The 20,531-nt window shown below is 44.3% G+C and overlaps 2 protein-coding genes across 8 annotated transcripts in view; one reads left to right on the forward strand and one right to left on the reverse strand.

Annotated features, from left to right (window-relative positions):
• GNAL (G protein subunit alpha L) overlaps positions 1-17,907 on the forward strand; it is a 189,053-nt gene extending 171,146 nt beyond the window's left edge. For both annotated transcript variants that reach the window (XM_037508852.2, XM_037508853.2), the window contains exons 6-12: positions 5,031-5,085; positions 6,434-6,507; positions 7,044-7,102; positions 7,449-7,569; positions 9,393-9,523; positions 11,170-11,237; positions 13,969-17,907. In XM_037508852.2, coding sequence (XP_037364749.1) covers positions 5,031-5,085; positions 6,434-6,507; positions 7,044-7,102; positions 7,449-7,569; positions 9,393-9,523; positions 11,170-11,237; positions 13,969-14,115 — 655 coding nt within the window. In that variant the 3' untranslated portion in view covers positions 14,116-17,907. The remainder of the gene's footprint in view (positions 1-5,030; positions 5,086-6,433; positions 6,508-7,043; positions 7,103-7,448; positions 7,570-9,392; positions 9,524-11,169; positions 11,238-13,968) is intronic.
• Positions 15,777-20,531, reverse strand: part of MPPE1 (metallophosphoesterase 1) — a 41,116-nt gene continuing 36,361 nt past the window's right edge. For all 6 annotated transcript variants that reach the window (XM_037508858.2, XM_037508855.2, XM_037508856.2 and 3 more), the window contains 5 exons: positions 18,906-19,014; positions 18,696-18,761; positions 18,486-18,608; positions 17,886-18,026; positions 15,777-16,886 (listed from right to left, as the gene is read on the reverse strand). In XM_037508858.2, the coding sequence (XP_037364755.1) occupies positions 16,704-16,886; positions 17,886-18,026; positions 18,486-18,608; positions 18,696-18,761; positions 18,906-19,014 (622 nt within the window). In that variant the 3' untranslated portion in view covers positions 15,777-16,703. The remainder of the gene's footprint in view (positions 16,887-17,885; positions 18,027-18,485; positions 18,609-18,695; positions 18,762-18,905; positions 19,015-20,531) is intronic.

The following is a 20,531-nucleotide window of genomic DNA, read 5'->3' on the forward strand; positions in this document are numbered from 1 at the left end:
GCCCTCATCGGCATGCGATGGGAGACAGAAATCTTCAGTAACCCTTCAATAATGAGATACACACACAAACACAGTTGGCATATGGACGTATGCCAGTGTTTCAGCGGCAACTGGGAGGAGGAGTAATCCTGAAAATGAGCCTTCCTTGCATTGCAGGGGCCTCATCAACTTTAATCTCTCATGCTTCCTTTGGGGACTTTTCCCCCCCTTTTTTGGAAGAAAGGGACAGGTGTGGACTGTTGGATTTTAAAACCTGAGACATGTTAGAGATGAGTTAAATTCTAAACTGCTCCAAAGAAGGACTATTAGAAGGGGAGAGGGGAGAGGGAGTGGGAAAGGTTTGACCAGTATCTCTGGCCAGCTAACAGGCTATTCCTTTTGTAGTTTGAAAAGTGATAGGGGGCCTTTTATAAAAGTGATGTATTGCTATTCTTTTTTTTTCTCCCTCTACCAAACCACCCATGCCTCTTTCTCCACCCTTTTCCCCCATTCCCTCTGGTAATCATTATTTTCTTACTGCCAGGTTCAACTTTTATTCCTTCTGTTCTTTTTTTTTTTTTTAAAGATTTATTTATTAATGCATACAAGAGCTGGGATATAGGCCAGAGGTGGTAGGGGATGGGTGAGAGGATTCACCAGAGACAGAGTGGGGAGCACAACAGGCAGATTGACTGAAATACACTGCTGAGGGGAGCAGCGGGCGAGTCAGTAGAGGTCTACTGTGCCATGTGGGTTAGATCCCTGGCCAGGGGTCGAACTCATGCTGCAGTAGCTGCGGATAGCTTCATAGTGCTGAGACTTAATCCCTTGTGCCACCACAAAGACCCTATTCCCTCTATTCTTTGTATATAATTGTTCTTTGTGTATTTATATTCCAAAGATGCGTGAAACCATCCAATATCTGCCTTTCACTTTTTGATTGATTTCAGTCAACATAGTCACCTCAAGATTCTCCCATTTCCCCCAAATGCCAATGTTTCATGTTTCTCCACAGCTGTGTAGTACTCCACTGAGTTCTCTGCCCATCTGTTGAGGACACTTGGGTTGGTTCCATGACCTGACAATTGGAAAAGTTTTGCTATGTATGTAGGCATAGATAAATCTTTTTGTATTAAAGTTTTCACATCATTTGGATAAATACCTAATAGAGGTATTGCTGGAGTTCATCTTTTCATGACCCCTTATCCCTCTTCATGATCAATTCCATGGCCAGAGGTGATTTTTGAGTTATTTCAGTGAGGTAGCAGACAGCGATGTGAAATAACAAATTGTTACTTTGTGCCAACATCAAACATCTAAATGATGAAAATAAAATGCTTCTGCAAACATGAATATCCTTGACCATGGCAGAAAAAAAATGGGGGAAAAATCAAATTGTTTCTTAGCCTCTTCTTTAGTATCCATACTGAAAGACAATTTTTACAATTTTAGTTTGGTATTGTCTGAGCTCTGTCTAGTGTGAGCAAATAGTCTATAAGGGGGAGTCCTTGATGTGGTAATCTGGTTTAACAGGCAGTGGTTTATTTAAGGAAACAATATTACTAACTGCTTAAAATGTAAGTCATTTGAAATTCTGTGTATGATTTAGAACACTCTTAAAATTCATCTCCATATATTATCTTAGGAATTCTAATTTTAAGTACTTCTACAATGTGTTGGGAAATATGCTGATTGAATGAAGCATTAAGGCAAAGGCTGGCAGCATTTTATTGCTATCAATTTTTATTTAGTTCCTTTATTCCTTAAAGAGTATTTCAGAGAACTGGAGGACACATTCACATTCAGGGGTGAATTTTCACATTTTTAATTGCAAAAACCTATAATCTAGGACATTAGAATACCATTCAGCATTAATAACAGTTTAGAAGATAGCTCCTGGAAATCTCCATTGATGCCTCTCCTGTATGCTTAGATCAGTGAGTATCAGAACTGGAAAGAATTGTGGAATCCATCCTGGAGGTTAGGGATAGGAAAAGAACTTGACATCTTTGCCTTTGTCATCAGCATCTCAGAACCACTTATTTTTAATAATGTTCAGGAAGCTACTCCCACCACTTCCTTTGGAAGGCAGTCTTTAATCACATCTATCAAGAACTTTTGATGTATTTTTTGTTAACCTCATTTCATTGTTTCTACTTATATTAGTTATTATCATCTGAATAAATTCATCCACCTACCTCCACCCTATGTGCATCCTATTTTAAATTGGTTCCTTCCTAAACTTTAACTATAACCAAAGGCTTCATATTTAGTTTAATGTTCAGTTTCTTTCAGTCGTTTTAATTGGAGATGAGTCATTTCTGTATCACTTGTTCAATATTCTATGTCCCCTATAATTTGTGAATCAATGATTATAGCCAGGAGGTGTGGGGGGGCAGCTTTTGTCCCCACAGGAAACCCCCTAGTTGCCTGGGCTGCAGTCCAGAGCTCCCTTTCGAGAGGCAGAACCCTGTCTCACTTCATTAGAATCTTTTCCTCCTTTCCTGCTTGATGGTGTGTACTTTCAAGGCAGTGTGTACTTTCAAGGCACTCTGCACTCAACTGAATTCAAGGCCAAGAAGGACTAAGCCCAAAAGCATTGTGGTTTTCAAACCAGGCCTCCGGCAAGCAGGACACACACACACACACACACACACACACACACATACCAGTCCGGGAGACTCCCTTGCATCTCTAGCTCTCAGGCTGCCCCCTCCTGTGGCACTTCCAGAGATGTTTTGTGCTCCAGCAGTCTCCTGCTCCTCCTCCCAAAGTACCACTTCTCCCCTGGGCCAATTCAGCTACCTTACGGTCACAGCGGCATTACCAGAGCGCCCAGTGCCACCTCCAGAGTGTCTACCAGCATGTCAGGTTTGCTTTCATTTCTCAAAGGTCTTGCCACTTGGCCAGAACTCTGCAGCCTTCTCCGAGAGCCAGAGGTTTCCTCTGAAACCTTCCACAATAGGCAGAGAAGATAAACAAATTGCCCTCCACAGACACACTGAGTTTCTTCCTGCCGAGATGACCACACTCCCAGCACTGCCCCCACTGCTTTCTATCTCTGAAAGGACATCCCTGTCACCAGCAGATGCGCTCCTGCTCTTCTTCCATTCTGCTTGATGCACACCTGCTATGGTGGACCCCGGCCTGCAGCATTAAGGTCTTGGTTCTGGAGCAGCTGGGTCCTGTGCCACACTGAAGGTGTGCCAATGGGGGGCCCCTAAAATATCATCTAGCACCCCGGCTTTCTTTAACTTTCCCGTAAGGAGCGATGATGGCCAAAGGAATTAAGTGGTCCTACTGTTTGACTTCCCTCTTGCCCGTGCTTAAAGCAGCTGCAGCACAGGCTGCTGGGGGCAGCATGTGGAGATGTTGCAGTAACACCTCCCCTCCATGTGCAAACACGCCCTTAGTGTATGGATTTAGAGGAAGGACTGATCATTGCTTTCCTTCAGACACCACTGACACAGCCCAAAGCATCCAGGCAGGGGTGGACAGGCACCCTGTTCCTCTAGTCTAGGTCACATGTATTATCCCCAATGTGAACCTCTCTGGTCACATGGACATACGTAGCCAGGAGAGCACAGGCCACTCAGCCCATTCCACTTCCCTCTCCGCACACACGCTCCTTCCCTTTTTCCCTATCTCTCCAGATATGGTGCTTTGTCACCAGTTAACCAGTCCCCATGTCTGCCTGTGTCTTGAAAATCTTCTTGGTATCCATTGTGGGCTGGGCCTGTAAAGCACCTGCCCACTCACTTCCCGGCCGTGGGGGAAAGAGGGGCGCAGACATCCATTCGTCTAACAGGTATTCAGGAGCCAGACCTGTGCTAGGTGCTAAGGATGCCTGAGCCAGAAAGACAAAGACTTGGCTGTGGGTCCTGAATTTTGGAGGAAGAGACAGCTAATAAACAACTAATCAAATCTGAAGTATCTCAGACCATGATAAATACTATGTAGAAAATAAATCAGGTTGTGCAGGTTGGACAGAGGTGCTATTTTAGATGAGGTATGTTATCTGAAAAATGAAACAACCAATTATTTCACCATCAAAATGTGTTGATACAGGAATGGCAGAGGAATTGCAGTCAGGATATGCAAGCTCTGATGGAGCCAAAGGCAAACCCTGGGAAACAAAGGAGGGAACTTGCTTTTAGACATGAAAAGGGGAGGTTGGGAGGAGCTGTTCTAGTTGAAAGTCTATGGGCAGTTCTACTAGCTTCTCTAGTTCCACCAGCATTCTTCTAGCATCTCACTGATGGACCACAGTGCTTCTTCCTGGTGGGTTTGCTGCTGGGCAGGTTGAATCTTCCGTTGGGTTGCGCTTCCAGCGGGGAAGTGTGTGCAAAGGATGTCTGTGATGATGCGGAAGAACTCCCTCTACAGGCCTTCTCAGCATCATTTTACTTGAAGTTTCCTTTATAAATTTCCACTTAGTCAGGGTGGCCTCTCTGCAGGGAGATGAAAGGAATGATTCAAAAAAGAGAGTTAGAGTCCATGGGTGTCCCGTGCTTTCCTGTCTTCTTCCACCTGCAGATACAATAAGTTCCTTGGTTACTTCTCCTCCCTTTATTTGTGTCCTGCATCAGACTGCATCCATCCACATATTCTTAGCTGCTGCCAGGTGTGCACACCACATTAAACCTGTTAACGTGACCTGTTAACATGCACAGAAGCACGCACATGTATTAATATGTTAAAGGAACATCTCTCTCCTCGCATCTGTATTTATCAATATATTGTAGCACTGCCTTTTTCTACTAGATTAGCCTTGCAAGGGAGGTCCCATGCGCCTTTCCCCACCCAGCCAAATAGCAGCAGACAAGAAGAGGGAAGGCAGAGAGGTAAAGAAGAAAAATGAAAGCAGCCTTAGCTCCCTGTCGGGAATGCTGTACTGTCTAAGCAGGTGCCTCATCAGGACAGAAAGTGGGAACACCCCTTGGCTTCTCTGCTGCCCCCACCACGCTGTGCTCATGTGACTGCCCCATTACTTTACCCTGCAGCCACAAGGCATGTGAGACACTTCTGAGTGCATGTCGCTTCCTTTTCAGCTTCCTGGAAAGAATTGACAGTGTCAGCTTGGTGGACTACACGCCCACAGACCAGGTAGGTTCAGTTGGAGCCTGCGACCACACTTCAGAAACTCGAGAGATCAGAGGGAGCTCCAGTATTATCCAGTGGCGATTTTAAAACATACTAAGAAGGAAACCCTCACAGTAACACCTACTTGCAGGTTACGCTGAACTTGCTTGGGCACATGTTGCTGTCTGTGCCCTGTGACTTGTGTCCTGACTGAGCACTCTACAACTTACTTCTTTCTAAGCATGCCCCCTGAAATTATTTTATCTAAGGAATAGGAATATGCAGCTCCCATTCCTCCTCCAGCCATCAAGAGAAAACAAAGCCCTTACATCCCTAGCTTCAGAAACTCTGAAACTTCAGAAACTCTGCTAGGCCCCAGTGCTAGGCCGTGGACCACAGCACACACTGTAGGTGTGACACACACAGAGGGCTTCATTTGGGTTCAGCCAGAGAAAAGTGTCCACTACATATTGGTCTGCAGTAGAGAGGGACCTTCTGTGACTTGCTGACAAGAACTCTGCCTTGCTCTACCCTGGAGGCCCCAGGACATCTCTAGAGCTAGTGAACTCCAAGAAATTTAGGTTCTGCCCCACCCCCCCATGCCTGTCCTCTGGAGGACCTGCCTTGGCCCCTGCTGACCACTCTCTCTTCTCTCTGCTTCCTCAGAATTCTGAGCTCTTCACTTTTCCCTGAAGTCCACCTGTTTCAGAGACTGACTCCAAGAGCTCAAAGTTTCCCACCAAGCAATGTTGGTCTGAGTCAGTCCCTCCAGGCTGTCCTGAATACTTTCCCTCAGACCAAGAAGGGAGGACAGCCTCCCTCCAGAATTATCCCGAATGACTGCCTCCTTGGCAATGTCTTGGGGCAGAAAGGAAGCCCTGACACCTGACAGAGATGTCACCTTTGTGCATCTATGTGGCTTCTTCAATCCCTTAAGACCATATCATCTTTTATCTTTAATAGATATATGCCAGAAAGAAGGTAAATCTAAAATCAACTAACATCCAGTCCATGATTTATGAATGAATGCAGAGATGCTCACTTTGGTTTCTCACCCAGATGATGCTGAACCCTGGGCTCAGCTCCCCAGCCACAGTGGAAGATCCAGACCAGGAAGCATGCAACTTGGTTGTCCGGTATTGGACAACCAGGGGATGCATTCCTAAGGAAGATAAAAGCTCAGCTATCAAGTCAAGACCCAACCAATACATTATGACTTTCTCTTAGGAGTGAAACACTGAGCTTTTGCCTGAATTTTTCCTTCTTACTGTTTCCTTTGCAGTGCATGTTGTTACTGTGGTTGCAGCCAGGTCTGTCCTTGTGAAGGAGAACAATGATGTCACTTGCTTTGCTTTTCTGTCTTTGTTCTTAGGATCTTCTCAGATGCAGAGTTCTGACTTCAGGGATTTTTGAGACGCGGTTCCAAGTGGATAAAGTAAACTTTCAGTGAGTGTGTTGGAAGCATGGCCTCCTATGGAGGTAAGGGCAAGAATCCCATAGGGTGTGGGCCAGGAATATGGCCAGCGCCTCCAGGCACTGGGACAGGAAGAAGAATCACAAAGGTGCATCACTACCATTTCAAATGAGTGAATCCAGACTGCTTGGTTCTAAAGTATATTCAGTAAGTTTCGGGAAGAAAGGAATCTGAGAGTTGGAGAAAGGGGAAAAACCCAGCCACTGTTGGATAGGTGTGAGGAAATAAAGCGGAAAAGCCACTCAGGCACAGGTATGCACAGCTCGGGCTGCCTGGAGAGGGTGGCCTGAACCTGGGGGCCTTGGAATGAGGGCTGCGACCCAGAGAAATAACAGGTATGTGCCCAGCGGGCAGCAGGATGGTGCAGAAGTGCATGGCGGTTTGAACAGTCTTCGTGGAGCACTCAGGGAGCAGAGTCATGGGAATAGATGGCCAAAGAGGAAGGCACAGGCCTGTGCACTATTTCCCTTCTCCCCCAAATAACAGTCATCCTGTTGCTCTTCCACAGCATGTTTGATGTCGGTGGACAGAGGGACGAGAGAAGAAAATGGATCCAGTGCTTCAATGGTGATTTCTATGCTTTTCAAGAAAATGGGACTAAATTCTCACACTCACTGTTGTGTTTAAATAGATTTGAATTAGCTCCTCTGTAAAATGTCTTCATTCCGTGTGAATCTCATATGTAAATAATTTAAGAATCCAGAATTTACATTTATCACTGGCTAATTCAGGTAGACTCTTGGTTGAGTAAATGATGAAACAACCAATTAAGCACACAGTGCTTTTTCAAGTCAGTCTCCTAATCACAGAGGGAAGACCATGCAGATCAGTAGCAGTTAGTGTTCTTTATCAGAATGCCACAGCGGCTGTCTGTGTACTTAAGGGACTTCTTTTTCTCTCTCCTCCCATTAAGATGTCACTGCTATCATCTATGTCGCCGCCTGCAGCAGCTACAACATGGTGATTCGAGAAGATAACAACACCAACAGGCTGAGAGAGTCCCTGGACCTTTTTGAAAGCATCTGGAACAACAGGTTATAAAAATAATAAATTCAATCTCACCCCTGATTGCAAATTCTCTTTCATTAAAAACACACTCATGGACCTCCCCTGGTGGCGCAGCGGTTGAGCGCTAGGTTGCGAGGCTGCCCACAGCCTCTGCAGTGCCAGTTCGATCCCTGGCCACCGGCGAGGGTCCCACAAAAAAAAAAAAAAAAAAAAAAAACACTCAGCTCATTTTCATTGTTACTTTTCAGATATGTTCCTTCTTTATTGATAAATCCAAAACCATAAGCAGTATCTCTTTCAGTCCATTTAATGTATAGACAGTCTTAAAATGGGAAAATGGGGTATGTACTCATTGATGAAGCTCTTTTCTGTGCTTTGTCAAGAAAGTCTAAATCTGTTTTGAAAGCCTAAGAACAAAGATAGTTCAAAATTGGTTTTGTTTGGTTTTTAATTTTCTAAATTTTACATTTGGAATGTCCCAATTTAAAGTTAGCTGGTCCACCAAAAATTAGCTTGTCTCTAAGACCCTTACAGTTCAAAAGCACAGCATATTGTGAAACTGCTAATGTTACAAAGTGGGAGAAGTATTATTCTGGAAAGGGATATTAGCAAACACACATGTGTGTACATACACACAAAAAATCATGCATATGTAATTGCATATCAAAGTTTATTCTGAAATATTTAGGAAGAGCTATCACCAAGGAGGACGGTGAACCTATATTGACCTTGCAAAAGGTTTGGATTATCAGAAAATCTCTATTCATTGTTCAATAACTGCTCTCAGTTGTATAGCATTAAAACAATTAACGGGAAAGAAAAAAATGGGTCTGGAAATATTAAGTATATATAAGAATTTTTGGTGTCTTTAAAAATTTATAGGTATGTAAATGCATACACATATAAGTCACATGTGAAAATGCCCACAATATTGTTAAATGAAAAAGCAAATTTTTAAACACCAGGATCTTATTTTTATGTATAAGGACAGAAAAAAAGACCTGGAAGTAAAAACATAAAACTTATAATAGTAATTGTCTCTAGGTGAATGACATTTGGGTTTTTTTTTTCTATAATTAAAGATTTGTTTTACAAGGATTATGTGTTATAACTAGCAGAGACAATAATACTATTTTCACTAGGGGGAGGATGGGCTATGTTTCTAATTCATAGTAAGATTTTATGCACTAATCAGTCAGCTTGATTCCTTTGAAGAAATAGAATTTCCAGAAGCTTCATTGATTTGCACAGCTGAACTCATCTTAAGCCATTTCTCTGCTTCTATTTAATGAAACACAGAACCTTCCCTCCTTCACCTTCCTGGTACCTGAGCCCCTCCCCTTAGCCTGTCAGGTCAAGTGCAGTGATGTCCATCTAGCTCTGATTAGCATCCTCCTCCACATCTGGAGCACCTCAGGCCTGTTCAGAGGCTCAGGAAAGAGAAACAAGCCAGCCTCAAATTAAGTTCCATGTGATTTGTGAATGAGGCATGTATTTTGCTGTTGTCAATACTTTCTTCTCATTTTCTGAGCCTTTATAAGTGAATCACACAACAAAAATCCATGTGTATTTTTTCCAAAAGTAAACCTTAGCTTTGGTGCCAGTAAATTTGTACCCCCGGTGCAGCTGATTTAGAAAGTACTGAACAACTAACTCAGATATCTGTATTTACTTGTTCATCATTGTAAGAACGACTTGCTTGCAGACAGGGGACGTGAGCTCTTAGTACTTTAAATCATTGTAAATCCTATACATTTTCAGGAAGATGGAAATGTCTTTTCATTCTAAGTTAGAGATACTTTCACATAGCAGTGGGTGTGAAATGTGTGTGTTTATTTCTCCTTTTCAGGTGGTTACGGACCATTTCTATCATCTTGTTCTTAAACAAACAAGATATGTTGGCAGAAAAAGTCTTGGCAGGAAAATCAAAAATTGAAGACTATTTCCCAGAGTATGCAAATTATACTGTTCCTGAAGATGGTAAGGTTTTAAGACAAGTGTCTCAAGCTTAAGAAATAGAATTGTTTTCTCTGCAGCCCTATAACTTGTAGTCATGTATCCCTTTATGATGTGTCAGTCACAGGGGCCCGCGCACCTGACAGCAGTCCCAGCAGGCTATTCTCCATGCGTCCTAGGTGTACACGGGCCGCACGGGCCGCACGGCCTAGGTCTGTGTGAGCTCACTCTGTGACCTACCCACAGTGACGCAGTCCCTAGCACTGCCATTTCCCAGGATGCATCCTCCTCATTAAGAAACACATGACTGTAATTCCCATGAATCTAACAAAATTCAGTTAGTTTAAGTTAACCCTCTCTCCTACTGCCCCATCCTACAATCCTAGAGGATCAAAATGTCCATTTTAGATTCCACTTGTCAAACTTTCAGAGTTTAACTTTCCATTCAAACTGTACAGCAGGAGAAAGGGCACTTTCTCCTGGGTGTGAGTATGTCATTTGCTGGGTGAGCTCTGGCTCGTGCTGCCCTGACTAGGTGTGTTGCTGGGCCCTTGACCTTCACACCAAACCCTAAGAGTGACACTATGTGCAGGTTTCTCTTGTTCTCATGCTTTCCTTTGGACAGTGTGGCTAAACACTTGACTCCCAAACTAGATACTCAAAATCAGAGGAACTTTCCTAGAAACCTCAGTCAAGAACATTAGCCATTGTGTGCCCTCACCACAGCCAGTCTTGGGGTATGCTTCCAAGAGTCTGGTCGTGTGCCGCGCACCTCAGGGACATTTCCAAGCACTGCTGTCTCCTGCTCTTAGGTTGGCATTACGCTTCTCCCAGCAACTGGGTCTTCTTTAACTTTTCCTGTAACCAGTGCCCTGTCCCTGGCCCCCATTCAGCCAAGAGCCAAACAAACTGCAGCTCACCTCCCAAATGTCCATGGCTGCATGGTCCTCATTATTTCCTCCTCTGGCCTTCTCAGGCCTTCAACTCCTGATCTCAGTCACGGATCTGGTCAATGCAGCTTCCTGCCCAGGCTCCCTGTTTCTGACCATTGACCTAACCAGGATTTTCTCTGAACTTCTATCAGAGCACAACCATAACTCACACATGTGAGCCCTGTGCACTCTGGCTTAATCTTATATACTGAGGCCAAACCTGGTCTGGCAAGGGAATGCCAAAGTCTTGCTCCTCCTGCCTTTGTGCTCAGTGAGCCTGTGATTTTCCCTCCATTCACAGTGGACATTGCAGCCTCCATGCTTAGAGGACACTCCGCTCTATTTCTCTCAGGGGTTCCAAATACCTGAGTCCGAGGCAGGAATAGGGAAGAGGCCTAACAGTGCTGATGGGAGGGGGCAGCCCAGAGGAGCACAGCCTCCTGAGACCACCACAGGACAAGGCCTCGCTCCCAGATCTCAGGAAGCTTCCCCAAGTGCTATACAGGTGACAGCATTCAATCAGAGATGTTCATTTTGTTTGAGTAGAAGTTATCCCAAACCAAGAAAAAGTTCTATCAGTGCTATAACAGGTAAATGATTTGAGAGAAGGGAATGAAGTGACAGTCTCACTTCTTATGTGGTTTTATGCTAGGAGTCATTCCTTTAATAACTTCTGTAGAATTAGTCATATCTTTGTTTCACATTGCTGAAATAAAACTCCATTTGTAACTTCTACAGCAACCCCAGATGCGGGAGAAGACCCCAAAGTTACAAGAGCAAAGTTCTTCATCCGGGACCTGTTTCTGGTAGGCAACTTTTTCAGTCTTTGTTTTTCCTGCCACCTTACGGTTACATTGTTCTTTGCAATTTGAAATTACTTCATTTTCATGCCCTTATTTAACTTCTCCCCAAATTAGGAGATGAGAGTAATATCCTTACTTCAACTCACAGCTGAGCACAGTGGGTTTCAGAGCAGTTGGACGTCTCACCTTAGGTCACACAGCTCTCACGCAGGAACAGGAATCTAGCACTGTCCTCCCTGTGCACGGGTCCCTGGGAATGGCACAGAAACCACCCGGCCATGTTCACTTGTGGTTGCCTAAAAAGATGGAATCCTCCAACTGAGCCTGAAACTCCACACTATGATAAATCTCATCCTTCTTTCAACTCTAAAGGTTAACATGAATGTGGACTTGCTCACATTCAGACACTTAGTGGGTTCTTTTTTTTAATTTTTATTTTTAGATAATCATAAACTTACATAAAAAATGAAAACCTTGTACAAAAAAACTCCCATGTACTCTTCACCCACATAGATCAGCTGGGAAAATTTGGCCATAGTTGTTTTATCTATGCATCTATAAATTTTTAGTGTGTAACTGAGTTTTCACTAACTGGAAACTAGTAAATGCCAAGATCTACTCAAGGGCACACTCCTGATAATACCCACATGGCACTTGGGGTTGCCTGTGTGCTCGGAGATGTAGGCCCTGGCCCCTCCACAGCAGGACAGCACCTCAGGATCCGACTCCTCGGGAACCCCTTTCTCTACCTTCTGCCATTATGCCTCCTGTGGGTTACCTCTTGAAGCCTATGTTGAGTGAGAAAGTAACAAGGATAAGAAATCAAGTCCCTAAAGTGTGTTCCAAAGCATAGGCATTCCCAGGGAAGTTAGCAGGCAGTGCCCAGGAAGGGCTCTGTGGTGGCCTTATCTGGGAGGTGGGAGGTCAACTAAGGTAAGAGAAGCACCTGCCTTCAGACTTCTGGGGCCTTTCCTGTGCTAACGTGCATTGTGAATCTCTTAATAACAGAAATTCGTTTGTACTACACCAAGGACCCCATTTTTGAGGACCATCTTGCAAGATCATAAATATAAAAACAAATAAAAAGTAATACATAAAATACTGTTTCGATGAGAATTGAAGTTAACTAAATGAGCAAAGTGGGTATTATTTAGATAAAAATTAGAAAATGAACTACTCCCCACTCCCCACAAAATGAATGGGCACATTGCCACCATTCAGATCTTTTATTTTCTGACAGTGAACAAAACCTGGCTTATACGCAATTTGCAAGCCAAGGAAATAATGGCATAAGGGGAATCCACTTAACATTTTTTTATTATGAAATTTGCCTGGAGCAGCACTTCCTCTGAGAAGTTTGAGATGGACCAGTCACTCTAGCCTTTCAGGGCACCCAGAGTGTGTGTGCCACCTACTTCACCTGGTCCTTTACATCTAATAGGACATAACCTATGCACCTTAGCATCCACACAATTACAGCTGTTTTTCTGATTGCTCAAGAGTAAACCCAGTTATCACTGAAAATAAATCTCTGCTTCCTTGGAGGAGTTCATCACCTGAGGAACATTTTTACAACACACTTGCAGGAATTTCAATGACTATTTCCCAAAATGCTTTACAGAAAAGAAATAAATGGCAGTTGGGGACATACAGGGATTTCTTGGTCGCCTATGACAAAAACTCTCTAATACCTTCTGAATTCATTTGCTAGGACTGAGGTAACAAAGTCCCACCGTGTAGGTAATTTAACAGAAGTTTCTGTGTGGGTCTACAGAGGCTAAAAGTCTGAGACCAAGGTGTTTGCCAGGTTAGTTTTTCCTGAGCCTCGCCCCTTGCCTTGCAGATGGCTGACTTCTCCCTGACGCCTCACATGGTCTTCCTCTGTGGGAGTTTCTGTGTAGGTCTCCTTTCCTATGCAGACACCATTCATACTGCATTAGGGCCCACCCTATTGACCTTATTTTAACAGAATCACTTCTACCCTATCTCCAAATACAATCCTAATCTGAGTACTGAGGTGCTGGGGTTAGGACTTCCACATATAATGGGGGGCACCATTCAGCCCCTAGCTTCCTCTCTGCCTGCCACCCCACTTAGCTTCAGAAGTTGAGCTGTGCTCAGGCACCATGACTGATGACATCCACTGGTGTTTCCTAGTTATTTGGCCACCAACTGCTTTGCTCCCAGAACCACTGCTAACCAGAGACACCCTAAAGCACACCGTCTTCTCTGTGGGGCAGAAGATAACGTGAGCAGGTGCTGCCCATACAGAACCCACTAGCCACTTGTGCATATTTGATTAAAATTAAAACTAAACATTCAGGGCCTCCCTGGTGGCGCAAGGGTTAGTTAAGCACCATTCTATGAAGCAGTCCACACCTTCTGCAGCACGAGTTGCTGGAAGATGTTGGTTGAGCCTTCCTTTGTGGGAAAATCCTACCTGAATCCTTCTTTCAGTGGCTGTCTTCCGGTCACATGTCCTGTACGCTGAAATTCTAAGCCTCTGGGGGCAGGAGTCCGGGTCCAGGCTCTGGGGCTGGCAGCAGTGTTCAGTATTTACACAGGCCCTGCGGCCAGGCTCTCCTGGGTCCGACAAGCAGACAGGACAAGCCCTCCAGCCCTCCCTCTTTGCTCTGGGAAGGGACTTAGTCGCCCGGAATTCCTGGGGGGGGGGCGGGCAGAGCCCGTACCCCAGGGGGTGCACAGCCAGACACGCTTGCCCCTTTTCCCGCAGAGGATCAGCACGGCGACCGGGGACGGCAAGCACTACTGCTACCCGCACTTCACCTGCGCGGTGGACACGGAGAACATCCGCAGGGTGTTCAACGACTGCCGCGACATCATCCAGCGCATGCACCTCAAGCAGTACGAACTCTTGTGAGGCGCGCCGGCGGGTTGGCGCCCCGGCCCCCCTGCCGCGGCCCCGCCGGGAGCCGGATCCGAGAGGGCCTACCAGGTCAGCCCGGAGCCGGAGCCCGGGAAGTCGTGAGTTCGCCTCCTCGGGCGGGCGCCTGCTCTGTCCCGCGTGCGTGCCCCCTCCCCCGCGCCCGTCCCGTGCGCCCACCGAGCCTCTGGCTACCTCTGTCCTCCTCGGGTTTGGTCTGTAGCTTAAGTTTCCACTGAACTCGACCTTCACACATCCTCCCACCCCCGTGTCACTGCACTACTTGTCCTGTCCCTCGGGCGACACTGCAATGAGATCTTGCAAGGTGGGGGCCCTTTTGATTCATTCATATTTAATCGATTGACTCTTCAGGAACTTGACTGGCAAGAAGGAGAAACGCACTTTTTTCCTAGTCATTCAGCATGGTTGTGAGGCCCAAACAGATGCTGAGTCACAGCTTCTGTTCCAGCTTTAAGCAGCTGCAGGGGACAGAGGCACCCTCTGATCTGCATGGGCCTGAGTCTTAGAATAGAGCACCCCAAGCCAGAGAGGAAGAAATCCTTGTCTGTTACATTTTCAGGCACTGCCAGCCTCAGGCCTTTGAATTAGAGCTACTTTGAACCTTTGACATTCAGGCAGAAAACCCACCATATCCACCACTGCAAAGTGTATCCTGTTCAAAACGGATTCTCCGGAGTTCACTCTGCTTGGGCCATAGTCTCCTTTCATATATTGTTGTTGTTGTTGTTGTTGTTATTGCTGGTTTGTTATACTGTACATGCCACAAAATGTAATATTATTTTGTATAACTACTAAAGAAAAATCCTGTAGATTTTTGTGCCTTGATCATGGCTAAATCTGTAAAAGAAACGTGTTTTTATTGTGCTGAACAGCTACATGTCAACATTATCTGCAGCTTGCTCTGAAACAGCAATGGTATCTGAATGGTATCTGTAGAATTTAGGATGTTTTGTCAGGTAGGTACTTTTTAAAATACTCCTTTGATTTTATATATATATGTATATAGAACTATACATATATACACATATGCATATATTAAACATGTGAATCATACACATCTTACAAAACAATGCTGTACCAACATCACAGGGAACCAAGGGTTGGTTGGTTTGTTTTTTTTTCCTCTCTCCAGGCAATACATCTTTTGATTATTTTGCTATTTTAGAGACTTTAGCAAGAAAGCACCAAAAGATGTCAATGCTTGTGTCTGGCCTAGGAGAACCATAAGAGAACATCTTCATCTGCCTTTGAAGAAGAATCATTACGAAACCTTTGTTTGAAATATAAAGTCAAACTATATGGCTGCCTTCACACCTGAAAGATTGACAAATACAGCCTGAAAAATTATGGCTCAGTATCTGGAATGCAAGGCCTCGGTGGCACTGACACTTTATATGCTCACTACAGCCACAGTTTTGAGGGTAGTTTCCTTAGTTGGAAGATAAGGTGTAAAAATGTTCAAAGTATATTTTTAACAACAGATCCAGAGAAGTGATATCCTAGCCTGCATCACTTCATTCATTTCCTTTTAGTCTCTTCACTCTAATATTTTAAAGTTTACTCTATAATAAAAATTTTAGAATCCTCTATATGCTCTTCCAGATTTTAAATGCTACTTTTCCACAAAAGACAGGATGACAACTTTATAGTCAATGCAACACTTTATTTTATTATCAGCCAGTTCTGACACCTCATCCTTAACAGCTTCATGAAACTCTCATTTGAACGGAGACATATAACGTGTAAATTATTTTCAGTTCCTGTTGCACTTTTAAGTAAAACATGAAGAATAAATGAAAAATATAAACCCTCGGATACACAAAAGTGTTGTATACTGTTTTATGCATTACTACTCAATAATTCTCTATCTTTTTAAAAGTTAAAGAGCTAGACTCTTAAGAGAAAAAAAAACAAGAAAATACATTTTATCTCGCTTAAAATCATCAAAACATTTACTAGTCCATGTTTCAAGCTTCATTTGGTCATTGACAAGCATTTAATTCAGATTTAAAAACTTGTTCTGCTGGAGAGACAATTATATTTATCTAAAAATATGATTCCATTAATTTAGCACAAAAAATATGAAAATCTGTGAAAACAATATATTACTTCTTGTAGCATCTGTACTTTTAAGTTTACAGCCTTATAATTTACAGGAATTTGAGAACCACTTCATGGGAGGACAGAAGCAAACCCAATGTCTGTGGACACCTAATCTCAAGTGTGTTCCAGAGTTGCTGGCTCCATCCTGGGGAAGGAAAGACTACCTAGTGCATGCAATTGATGACATTAATAGCTTTTACATATTGTACAGATACAATCTTTGATTATACATATATTTGATAAAATGAGAAAACAGACTTGTTTAGAGTACATGTTCCATTTTTATAGCATGAGAACAGTACAATCAACTATTTATTCTGCAGTGGTTTGCATCAGTGATTTAGAATTTCTATGATGGGCATAGAGACAGACTACTTTGGCCTCACCTAACAGTAATACCACCTGGAGTTCAGTTTCTCTGACTTTAATATTTATTACTAAATGCAAAAATCTCCAGCTCTTCACTTTGTCTTGTATTTTCTAAGCAGGTTCCAACCTAAATGAAGAGGTGAGGGTATTAGCGCCAAGTGAACTAATATGAGGACTACCAGGAATGTGGCTGCTCCACAGTACGTGGTCAAAACTGTGTATTCCGAAGGGAGGAAACACTTGGCTAGAGCATACCCTGTGGGTGTCATGCTGCCCTGGAAAGGAAGACAGAATGTTATGCATCAGAGAAAGCTCCAGGTTCAGCCCACCCAACAGTCTTGACTTAGAAATGACACTGGAGGGCAGTCTGGAGGGACGTCGCTTCAGCCTGCACAGCCACCCACCCACCATAGTCCTGACAGAGAAGGGAAGTGAAATGTACGCTAGCCTGGGACCTGACTTCCCACTGGAACCAGCCCCTGGCCCACGGGGTTCCTCTACAATAGTGGGCATATTTGAGAGTGGAAAGGCATGGCGATCTGGATCTATAGTCAAGGAACAAGGACTAAAGGCTATTTTCTTCTTGCCATTTGTTGCTAACATAAGCAATCTTTTCCCTAGAAATATATATGTGGGGGCATCAATGGGGTTTTTTATAGTCATTTCTGCTGTATGGAATGATAGCAGGAGATGTTTTCATTTACTGTGAATGTGAAAACAGGAGAGTTTCCTCATCTTTTTATGAAGGAAAGTACTTGATGTGAAAGTTTGGTGAACCAGATGCAAGGCCCCAGGGGTAAAAGCAAGGAGCTGAACACCAGGTGGTCATTAATCAAAGCATCTTTAATAACTGGCAAAGCTCCAGCACTTTTCTGCCAGGGCAAGTGGCCATGGGGGGAAATAAGATGACTGAATATAGCTAATGAAGAAATGATCCCATTTCCTTAGGAAATTAAACACACAGAGCCTAACCTTAGAGGGTACGGCCAGCCCTGAAGGACAAAACTTGCCTGCCCTCCCTTCTCCCTCTACCAACCCCCACCCCCCGCCCCAGGAATGATGCTATGTTTGTCTCCAGAGAGGTGTTTAGGCTGAGGGGTAGTATTGAATTCAGTGTGTGCGTGTGTGTGCGTGTGTGTGCTTGCGTGTGTGCAGTAGGGGTATTTATGGCCTTTGTATATTTCTACAGATTGCAGCAGCATTTAAATAGTTGATTACTATGTTGATTTAAATAGTTATGAAAGCACTCAGACAAAAATAAACGTTCATATTACCATGATGAAGCTGGGGTTGTTTCTGTTCCTCCAACTAAAGGAAGGCACGCTGAGCTCCAGCAGGCCCGCCCCATGGAGCACCTTGCAGGCATTGTGCGTGTGGCCACTCAGGACCAGCCGCGGCCGCAGCCACCACAACAGCTACCAAGTGGGGACAGCAAGAGGGTTAGTGCCTGTAGGGCTCTGCCCAGCCCAGAACTTACAGCATTAGGGCAAATACAAAACCCCTCCTTCATAGTAAGTTCAGGCTCTTAGAGACAATCTATTTCCATCCCAGATGGTATAGTTTTTATTTATCTTATTTATATAAATGTATTTCATAATAGTATGCATTATATAGCATATATTTAAGAAAGCACATTTTAATAAATATATATGTTCCATTCACATTTCCCAATACATTTAGGTTGATAGGAAATTTTGAATTAAAAAAAACTGAGAATATTATAATCTGGTATTAGAAAATAGAGGTGAATTTAGTGAGGGAGTGGGAAGAAGGACATGGAAATCTGAACTATCACCAAAGCCCTGCCCTCCATCCCTCACTGATAACCCTGCATGTCATCTGCCTCGAGTCCCCAGCCTGGTGAACAGGCAAACCTTTTGTGAAGCCTCCCGAGAAAGCACATCGTATCTCTCCTTGAAGGGGATGCCTCTTTCTTCTGGGGGCGCGGCATCCTCTCCTGAACAGTTAGCATCGCTTCTCCGGTAAAGCGGGAAGTGCTGCCCAGAATTCAGAAGAGGCAGATGTCATTTCATGAGACCCTGGTTGTCCTGCCAAATACAAGGGCTGCTCTCCCTGCTCCTCACCTGCAGCAGGATTGGGGCCGATGCAGGCAGCAGCAGCCTGTCTCCACACTGGCTAGAGTGGTGTTCCTGCCGGGCGAAATCAGCCAGTCACTGACTCGGTGAATGGCAGGAGGGAAGAGGAAGCTGAGAGATTAAACACAGACAAAGGAACACCAGTTTTCTGTGCCTGTCCAAGCACAAGCCCCCTGTGCCATCCTGCTGACAGCCTACCTCTCGGGAGCAGTTCAGTCTATGAGAAATTTCAGTGAGTTCAGCTTCTGCTTCAGAGCAAATTCTGCAGTTGTCCCCTTCCAGGGCAACACTGTTGACCATCACAAAACTGAGGCAGAGAAGAGTGAGCACGTGTCAGGCCCATGTCCTGTTCTCCAACATCGCTCCCCCACAGTAACAGCTGAGGCCCAAGGTAACACACCCTGGAAGAGCTTTAAATCCCAGCCAGATCAATATGGAAATGGGAGTAGGGTGCAAGTAAAAGGATTTGTAATCCTGAACTTAAGGGAAATCCCAGTTTACAGAGCTCTGAGGTCAGCCTCACCAAGCTCCATATCTACCCACCGGCAAGTGACTTAGTCTCTCTGCGCTACATTTAAAGAGGATAGTAAGATACACCCCGCCATCAGCACATGATGAGGAGTGAATAATACAACAAAATAGAGCCTGCTCCCGAAAGTGCTCAGTGAATGTCAGATCATTATTACTGCACACAGTGAGCCACAGGCAACATCCAGTCACATATGGACACTCAGCAAGTAAGGAAGGGGTGGCAGCTGTTCCTTATTGCTAATAGATATGGATAATCCCAACATAGGATAATAAAATCGATTATGGTCTCCTTTACAACACTGTTACCTCAGTTACATTATGATAGACTTTCATTAAATATGCTTTTATTTCCTATACATGTACCAATTGGGAAGAAGAAAGTGAAGATTGCTTGAAATTTAAAGAATTTTTTTTAAGATTTTACCTATTTATTTTTGTGTAGCAGAACGGGGGTATAGGCTAAAGGTGCAGCGGACAAGGGAGTGAGAGGATTCACCAGAGACAGAGTGGGGAGCCAAATAGTTGGATTTACTGAAATACACCGCTAAGGGGAGCAGCAGGCAAGACTGAAGGGGTCTGCTGTGCCATGTGTTGGTTAGCAACTTGGCTGGGGAACAAACTCAGGCTGTCCTGATGGATGTGCTGAGACTTAACCCCGAGGCCACCAGGGAGGCCCTGTTTCAAGAACTTCAGTGATAAGGAGCTGTCTGGCCAAATGATCTGCAACATGATCAGCATATTTTGTCTCCCTGTGCTTAGGGGGAATAACTCAACTGTGTCCAGTCTTCATCACAGCCAGGAAAGGAAGCTGCCTGACACGAGAGGGAGGGAAGTGAGCGTCTATGGAGAACCAACAAAACACAGGTTCATACAGACCTCGGGGGGCTTGGCGCAGGTTATCTCATTTAATACTAGACACCCATGGGGAGGATATGACCAAAATATTCTCTCCCCTTTTCTCTCTCCAGTGTCTGCAACCAGAATAATGTGTACAAGCCTGTCCACTGTGTTACAAACACACACACAGACCGGAAAGGTTCCCAAAATAGGCATGAAAACGGCCGCACAAAAGGGGAGCTGGTGCTGAAGGTCAGCTACAGGTTGAGGAGGGCTTGGAAGTAAGGGGCGGGGCACTTAGCTACCAAGCACAGAAAACACACTTGCCCCCAAATCCTCAGACCCTAACCACAGGAGTGTTTTGTTTTGTTTTTTAAAGGATTGTCCTTTTTTTTAAAATTTATTTTATATATCTTTTTACATCATTTTTCATTTTTGCACAATGTATGCATTTTC

The sequence above is a fragment of the Talpa occidentalis genome, unplaced genomic scaffold, assembly GCF_014898055.3.
Source record: "Talpa occidentalis isolate TD23 unplaced genomic scaffold, MPIMG_talOcc4v2.1 talOcc4.13, whole genome shotgun sequence".
Classification (NCBI taxonomy): Eukaryota; Metazoa; Chordata; class Mammalia; order Eulipotyphla; family Talpidae; genus Talpa; species Talpa occidentalis.